This window comes from Nomascus leucogenys, unplaced genomic scaffold, assembly GCF_006542625.1.
Source record: "Nomascus leucogenys isolate Asia unplaced genomic scaffold, Asia_NLE_v1 Super-Scaffold_3068, whole genome shotgun sequence".
Classification (NCBI taxonomy): domain Eukaryota; kingdom Metazoa; phylum Chordata; class Mammalia; order Primates; family Hylobatidae; genus Nomascus; species Nomascus leucogenys.
In genome coordinates, this window is record NW_022095790.1 from 123,593 (window position 1) to 132,855 (window position 9,263).

The 9,263-nt window shown below is 41.8% G+C and overlaps 1 protein-coding gene across 1 annotated transcript; it reads right to left on the minus strand.

Annotated features, from left to right (window-relative positions):
- Positions 1–1,762: 1,762 nt before the first annotated feature.
- LOC100601157 (vitamin K epoxide reductase complex subunit 1-like protein 1) lies at positions 1,763–7,986 on the minus strand (the record flags this gene model as incomplete). Its single annotated transcript, XM_003282541.4, has 3 exons — positions 1,763–2,045; positions 6,953–7,062; positions 7,964–7,986. Coding segments are annotated over 3 exons (360 nt in total), but the record flags the coding sequence as incomplete, so codon positions are not given.
- Positions 7,987–9,263: the final 1,277 nt, after the last annotated feature.

The window sequence follows — 9,263 nt, forward strand, 5'->3', positions numbered from 1 at the left end:
CAAAATTCTTAACTGCATGTGTGTCATTATGAAAGCAGTGGCGACACAACCAGATTTAGCCTTGAGATGTGTCTACCTGTTGCTATTCTCCCGATGAAGCAAACTGCGCAGCATGTCAGCCCTGAAGGTTACAAATCCAGTATTTGCAGAAAGAAACAATTAGCAAGAACACTGGCTCCCACTCTGGAGCGATGGGGCTTGGACTGGTCTTTTCCATCATAATACTGTTTGAGTGACTGGCACCAACGTTAAGGAAAAATATCTGCATGAAAATTCAACTGGTGGAAGAAACTTTACCTAAAAATGCCATATTTGGCCGGGCACAGTGGCTTCTGCCTGTAATCCCAGCACTCTGGGAGGCGGAGGTGGGTGGATCACAAGGTCATGAGATCGAGACCATCCTGGCTAACACGATGAAACCCCGTCTCTACTAAAAATACAAAAAAAATTAGCTGGGCACGGTGGCAGGTGCCTATAGTCCCAGCTACTTGGGAGGCTGAGGCAGGAGAATGGTGTGAACCCAGGAGGCGGAGCTTGCAGTGAGCCGAGATAGCACCATTGCACTCCAGCCTGGGCGACAGAGCGAGACTCCGCCTCAAAAAAAAAGAAAAATGTTTATATTTCCAGCTTTTCTCCAAATAAAAATACCCATTTTCGGCCAGGCGCGGTGGCTCAAGCCTGTAAATCAAGCACTTTGGGAGGCCTAGGCAGGTGGATCACGAGGTCAGGAGATCGAGACCATCCTGACTAACACGATGAGACCCTGTCTCTACTAAAAATACAAAAAATTAGCCGGGTGCAGTGGTGGGCCCCTGTAGTCCCAGCTACTTGGGAGGCCGACACAGGAGAATGGCGTGAACCCAGGAGGCAGAGCTTGCAGTGAGCCAAGATTGCGCCACTGCACTCCAGCCTGGGTGACAGAGTGAGACTCCATCTCAAAGAAAAAAAGGAAAAATACCCATTTTCCCATCCTTAGTGTCCTGAAGGCCTTGGACTTGAAGGTCTGGCCGCATGACTCATTCTGTAAGGTTAACAATTGGCCCAGTTTTATGACTGAACACAAACCGGACTTGAACGTTCCAATTCAATGACTTCCTTTGAGAAGAGGGAGATGAAAGGGAACCGACCACCCTATTATTATTTTTTTCACCCTATTATTTGCTGCACCCACGGTTGCCAGTACTTTTCACAAGATGCTGTGTATAGGCTGTTTTCACTATCTCCTCAGTCAATGCTGAGCTGACAGTTCTTCAGTGCTACACTCCAACTACACTGTACAGTAAGTTCTGCAGAAATGGATCTAATATTTCTACCTTTATTTACAAATATCACATGAATGGATTCTAGTGGAATCTACATGTTTAAATCCATCGGCTAAAAACATTACATATTGTAAACATGGCAATATTTAATACAGTATCTATTCTAGAATATTTTCATGTTATTATCACATTTGTTATACCTGAAATTGAATTTATACACATTAAAGAATTACTAGCAATGGTTGCTCACGTTACAATTGAGGGCAGGGGGCTAGGGCTACATTTTGTCATTTCAGAAACATCTTCAAAGTAAAGTTAAAGCTTGTCTTTGATTGGCTCAGCTTGTCCTTTTTGTATCAATATTTAAAATGAAGACTGACACAGAAAATAGCGAGGGCCCCTTCTAATTTACAGGATTTTAAAAAATCAGTTTGAGATTCTTAGGGAAAGTGTCTGTTGTGAATAATAATAATAATAATAATAATAATAAAAAATAAAAACCTGCGGCAAAATAAACTGAATGGAAAGACTCTGTCAGGGCAGAGTCTGTCGGGCGTCAGTCCTGCTTGGGCTGCAGCTGCCGCTTCCAGGCCTCGTTCAAGTAAACTAGTCGTTTGTAGTTGATAATGAGAAGAAGGAAGTTCAGCACGTACGTGACGATGCAGATGATGCAGAACTCCTTCAGCACAAAGTACAGAATGTAGGCCAGGTACAGGGACCCCACGACCGACATGATGGAGGACGTCATGAGGATCAAAGCCGCCACAGCGCTTGCTGTCATGCCTGTAAGAGAAGAGATGCGGGCTCAGTCAGGCCTTGGTGCTGGAGAGAGGCTTTCTGAGTGACAAGACTAACACTGTGTGACTTGCTGCAGTGTTTGAATATGGTCTTCCTGCCAACTCTGAAAATGAGAACAGAAATACTGGTCTGTTTTGTTAAAATTACACAGGTTGACTCTGCAGATCAAATGCCAGGTTTTGGGGTTTTTGAGATGGAGTCTCACTCTATCGCCCAGGCTGGAGTGCAGTGGCACAATCTTGACTCATGCAACCTCCACCTCCTGAGTTTAAGCAATCCTCCTGCCTCAGCCTCCCAGGTAGCCAGGATTACAGGCACGTGCCACCATGCCTGGCTAATTTTTGTATTTTTAGTAGCAACGGGATTTCACCATGTTGGCCAGGTTGGTCTCCAACTCCTAACCTCAGGTGATCCTCCTGCCTCAGCCTCCCAAAGCGCTGAGATTACAGGCATGGGCCACCATGCCCGGCCAAATGCCAGTTTTATAGCTGCAATGTTTTTGATTTCTCAATCTTTCTGGTGAAATATTACTAATTTCACAAACTAGCCTAGTTGAAAATACGCACACAAAGAAAACATGCAATCTCAAAATTACATTAAGCAATGAAGCTGACTTGTAACATCAACAGCCCCAAGACACCAAATGAATAAAGGGACATGAGGAGTCTTTTTCTTCTGAGCTGCACACATTTGGTGAGAACCTTCTCTGGACTTTCACTACAGCCTCCCCATCTGCAGAAAGTAAAATTTTCTTTTCCATGTTTAGATCAAATTGATTCAAAATCCACAATAAGACGTGACTACACCAACAAGCTGCTGAAGAGAGAAAAAGAAACTCTTGATAAACATTTCAGGAAGGGCTCACCCTGGTGGATAAGGGAAACCACATTTTGCCCGTTGGCTGCATGTGGGTCAAATCTGATCAAGAAAAATGGTGGACATGTGTGCTAAATCCAGGCTATCAATACAAAAAGGCATCTGAAGCCAGGCGCGGTGGCTCATGCCTGTAATCCTAGCACTTTTGGTGGCTGAGGCAGGCAGATCATTTGAGGTCAGGAGTTTGAGACCAGCCTGGCCAACATGGTGAAATCCCGTCTCTACTAAAAAATACCAAAAAAACAAAAACTAAAACAAAAACAAAAACCATTAGTCGGGCATGGTATTGTACACTTGTAACCTCAGCTACAAGGCAGGCTGAAGCACGAGAATTGCTTGAACCCAGGAGGTGGAGGTTGCAGTGGGCCGAGATTGCGCCACTGCACTCCAGCCTGGGCGACAGAGCGAGACTCCATCTCAACAACAACAACAAAAATTAAAAAAGGATAAAAAAGGCACCTGAATTCTGGACTCTATCTTCGCATGTATTGTTTTTAATTTCCTATTTGCAATAGTATGGAGAATATGTGCATTTATTTTCAAGGACAGAGAAGGCAGAGCATGTTAAACTACCCTCCTACCCAGTGACTCATGGATAAGGATAACAGAAACAGGAACAAAATAACAGGTGGGAACAGGTTTAAAGAAGTCAATTAAAGAGACAGATTTTTCTTTGTGTAACATTTTATATATATATATTTTTTCCAGATGGAGTCTCACTCTGTCACCCAGGCTAGAGTGCAATGGCATGATGTCAGCTCACTGCAACCTCTGCCTCCCAGGTTCAACAATTCTCCTGCCTCAGCCTCCTGAGTAGCTGCGATTACAGGTGTGCAACACCACCCCTGGCTGGTTTTTATATTTTTAGTAAAGATGAGGTTTCACCATGTTGGCCAGGATGGTCTCCAACTACTGACCTCGTGATCCGCCTGTCTTGGCCTCCCAAAATGCTGGGCTTATAGGCATGAGCCATTGAGCCCGGTCCATTTTTAAAACTTTTGAACCATGTGAATGGACTACCTATGAAAAAATTAACTGTGCTGTGTATGTGGTGGACAAGTTATATGAAATATCTAGTCTTTCTAGATATTTGGAAGTGCTTGATGTATTTAAAAGTGGTAGTAGAATAACACTTTGTAAATGGCTTTTAAAAACTGATGGGAAATGCTAAAAAAAAAAAAAGAAAAAATTAAGTTAAAAATGCTGTATCTCAAACAGCTTAGAAGGGAGTACAGATGCCGTGCTCTGGAAACTGTTAGGTTAGTTCAGATGTGCTTCCGATGAAGATACCAACATTAAAAGGCACATGAAGCATCTAAACGCAAGTCAAAAAATGCGAATAAAAAAACACATATGATACATATGATTTAAAATATGTATACAGCATGGCATTAAATTAATGTTATAAACAGAAATTTGGCTGTAGCACCTCTATCTTCAAAAGTTAATCTAGTCAAAGGCTTTTCTTTCTTTCTGTTTTTTTTTTTTTTTTTTTTGAGATGGAGTCTCTCTCTCTCTCTTGCCCAGGCTGGAGTGCGGTGGGATGATCTTGGCTCACTGCAAGCTCTGCCTCCTTGGTTTACGCCATTCTTCTGCCTCAACCTCTCCAGTAGCTGGGATTACAGGCACCTGCCACCACGCCTGGCTAATTTTTATTTTTTATTTTTCAGTAGAAATGGGGTTTCACCATGTTAGCCAGGATGGTCTCGATCTCCTGACCTCGTGATCTGCCTGCCTCAGCCTCCCGAAGTGCTGGGATTATAGGCGTGAGCCACTGCACCTAGCCATTTCATAGTATTTTCTAATGTATTCAACCATTACCTAATTCTAAGCTACCTCTTTTTTGTTTGTTTGTTTGCTATTTTACACTGTACTGCTATGAATATCCGTGTGCACCTGTCTTTGTACTTCTGCAAGATAAACACATAGATATGGAACTGGGCAAATTCGACAGAACTACTGAGAATGATTTAGATTTACAATTTGCCTTATAACAAATCAGTTTCAGATAGAAGAGTTACATGTATTTTTAATTAACCAAATCAGAAGAGCTGACGGATAATGGAATTAAACAATTAAAATACAAAGGCATTGGTATGCAACAAGATCTTTAAAAAAGGAGAAAAATAAAATGCAAAGGCAACAATGGATTTAACTCTAAAAGTGTAAAAACTTAATACAATACAAATTCATAACACTAACAAAAAAGGATAAAGACTGCGTAAAATGTTTGTAACACATACAAAAACATACTACTGTCAGGGTTCCAATAACTAAATGGGCAATAAAAGGAAAAAGACTAAAATTTGATGTAATAGGTACTAATGTGTAGCTATTAGCAATTTTTCCAGGTTAAGATTATCATTACAATTTTTAAAAAGAGACATTTTACAAAACACTTTTTAAAAATGACTGCTGGAGCTTCAGGGAAACCAAAGAACTGAGAGAAAAGCAACTTGGTAACACCGATTAAAATTGAAAATGTCTGTGTTTTTTGATCCTATGCCTGGAAATTTATTTTGTGGAGATAATTCAAAGAAGGAAGGAGCAGGAGGTCTTTAAACAAAGTTGATCACTGCAGCGTTATTTAGAAGTAAAAGGTGTGGGCCCCGCGCAGTGGCTCATGCCTGTAATCCCAGCACTTTGGGAGGCCGAGGTGGGCGGATCACTGGTCAGGAGATTGAGGCCATTCTGGCTAAGACGGTGAGACCCCACCTCTACTAAAAACACAAAAAATTAGCCGGGTGTGGTGTCGGGTGCCCATAGTCCCAGCTACTCAGGAGGCTGAGGCAGGAGAATGGCATGAACCCGGGAGGCAGAGCTTGCAGTGAGCCAAGATCATGCCACTGCACTCCAGCCTGGGCAACAATGTGAGACTCCGTCTTAAAAAAAAAAAAAAAAAAAAAAGTAAAAGGTGTGAAACCTAGATGTTAACAATAACTGGATAAACAACACTATGTTGAAACACAGTTCACATTAAATTATTAGTTTTTGAGGCAGGGTCTTGCTCTGTCCCCCAGGCTGGAGTGCAGTGGTGTGATCTTGGCTCCCTGCAACCTCCATCTTTTGGGCTCAAGTGATTCTCTCACCTCAGCCTTTCAAGTAGCAGGGACTACAGGTGTGTGCCCCCACACCCGGCTAATTTTTGTATTTTTTGTAGAGACAGAGTCTCGCCATGTTGCCCAGGTTTGTCTTGAACTCCTGGACTCAAGTGATCTGCCCTTCTTGGCCTCCCAAAGTGTTAGGATTACAGGCGTGAGCCACCGCACCTGGCCCAGAATTATCATTATCATTATTATTATTATTTTTTTTTTTGAGATGGAGTTTTGCTCTTGTTGCCTAGGCTGGAGTGCAATGGTGCGATCTCAGCTCACTAAAACCTCCATCTCCTTCGTTCAAGCGATTCTCTGGCCTCAGCCTCCGAAGTAGCTGGGATTATAGGCGTTTGCCACCACACTCGGCTAATTTTGTATTTTTAGTAGATACAGATTTTCACCATGTTGGCCAGGCTGGTCTCGACTCCCAGCCTCAGGTGATCTGCCCACCTTGGCCTCTGAAAGTGCTGGGATTACAGGCGTGAGCCACCACGCCCAGCCCCAAAATTATTTTTTAAAGCAGAAGACTATAGAATTAGTGGATATAAAGGTGATGGGATTATGAATATGGTTTCTTGTTAATGTCCCCTTAATATGTGATATTTTTCAAGGCTACAGAGTCTATAAAATAAGGAAAAACATTTATAGGGAAGATGGGAGTGATAATTTCCTGGAATGGGACTGGTTTTTCTGGACATCATGAGATACTGCTCTCCATGATTAAACAGCAATTGACATAAATTCAACATTAATATAATAAAAATCTCAGTGAATCAAGTTTTCACAACACAAAAATATCGTACACGCTAGTGGTTCTATAAATAACACATGCTTTTATTTAACATCAAGACACTTCAGGGCAAAGACACAAAGTACTAAACGGAATATAACAAACTTATTTTTGTATTGATAAATACTTACCAAGTAATAACTGTAGTATATAAAATATAAGTCCAAAGACACTGTTGGGCTGGTTTAATACACCATCCTTTCCAAAAATGGAACCCAAAAGACCAAATCCTCCACCCCATCTGTAAAATAAGGAAAACCAGTAACCCTAGATTTGAATTTCCCTATTTTAAAAAATGTATAATTATTTGAGAATATTATCCAATTCTAAAATCAACTAAGTTGTCAAATGTCTTAAATGTCCTGTGTTGAGACAGTGATTTGCCCCAAAGAGAGGGAGGCCAGTCACTAGATTTCTCCTTAGAAATAATCATCTAAAATGAACATATCTAAAAGTGCCAGTATACCCATCTGAATCTCTCAGTTGCCAATTTCTATATATTCTCTTCTCCAGAAGGTAGGGCAAAGTATTCGTTTTCCAATGGCATTAGTATTTGCAGAAGGAGACTTCTCTATGCTTAAGCCAGGGTCTCTTAACAGTGGACCACTGACATTTTGGGCTACATAATTCTTTGTGCTGTGGGGTGTTCTGTGCATTACATAACTAACAGTACCCTGGGGCTCCACCTACTAGATGCTGCCAGTACTCCTCCACCCCACGTGTGATTACCAAAAACGCAGTCACAGCCATTACCAAACGTCCGCTGGGACACAACTGCCCCCAGTTGAAAGCCATAGATGTAAGGGGTGCTATTTATTCACTCAAAGAATATAGATTGAAAAGTTGTTTCTTCACAAATTTCACCAGGATATGTATTAAGAAATATACTGGGAATGTATTTTTTAAATATAGGGCCAGGCATGGTGGCTCACGCCTGTATTCCCAGCACTTTGGGAGGCCAAGGTGAGCAAATCACGAGGTCAAGAGTTCGAGACCAGGCTCGCCAACATGGTGAAACCCCTGTCTCTACTGAAAATACAAATAATTAACTGGGCATGGTGGCGTGCGCCTGTAATCCCAGCTACTTGGGAGGCTAAGGCAGAAGAATCGCTTGAACCCAGGAGGCAGAGGTTGCAGTGAGCCGAGCCGAGATTGCACCACTGCACTCCAGCCTGGGCAACAAGAGCAAAACTCCATTTCAAAAAAAAAAAAAAGTAGGATAATATCAGAAACTGTAGGTCTTTCCTGGAATCCTATCTCAGAAGTAAAAAACTAGATACATTATATGCTCTACAGGTTTTATTTGCAATTTAAGTTTAAATCTTGCATTTGACTTAACATTTTTAAAACCTGATTTTCTTTTTATAAATTGTGAATACTGATTTGATAAAACTTGATACAAATATTAAACCAACATTCATTTTGAATAACAAAACCTTTAAAGATAATGTTAACTCTGGATGGAACGAGAGTGCTTCTTAAATATAAAAAACATAACCAGTTATGGTGTTAAGTCAGTAGAGAAACACTCTAAATAAAATCTAAAGTTTGGTTCTGAAGACAAACTGCCCCAAAGCAAGGATAAATAAGTGATTCTTCACAGGCCACAATAATTTAATGGCACTCAATGCCCAAGATATGGAATGAAACCCCTGCATAACGATGATGATGGGTGAGAAAAATCACCCTGATTTTACAAGCAAGTGAAAGCCATGAAGATTTTTATTGTACAATTATGCAATCCTTTTCTTGGAGGGGGGAGCGGGGTGGGGAACAGGATCTTTCTCTGTTGCCCAGGCTACAGTGCAGTTGCAATCATGACTCACTGCAGCCTCTACCTCCGAGGTTCAAGTGATTCTCCTGCCTCAGCCTCCCAAAGTAGCTGAGACAACGACATCCAGCTATTTTTTTTTTTTTTGTATTTTTTGTAGAGTTGGGGCTTTGCCATGTGCCAAGGCTGGTCTCGAAGTACTGGGCTCAAGCAATCCTCCCACCTTGGCCTCTCAAAGTGCTGGGATTACAGGCTGAGCTACCACACCCAGCCTTCAGTTATACATTTCAAAGAAGGTAAAATAATTTCCATTATATTCATTTATTCTTTCACTCATCTAAATACTTATTGAGCATGTACTGTGTGCACTGGTGCTAGGTGCTGGGGATCCAGAAGTGAACGAGCCAGACAAGGTGCTGCCCTTGTGAACCTTAAATTCTATTTAGGGAAGAGAAATAATAAACAGGTAAACAAATGCCAGGTACCTGCAGCAATGGACACACCTGGTAACAGATACATGGGAAAACATTGGCCTCAAGTGATCCGTCCCCTTCTGGTTCCCAAAGTGCTGGGATTACTGCACCTGGCCTCTCTCCCTGCATCTTTATGTGCCTGCAACACCAAGAGGGAGCTCTTGGCCCCTGGATTAGGGTCAGGGCCCCAGAGGCCCA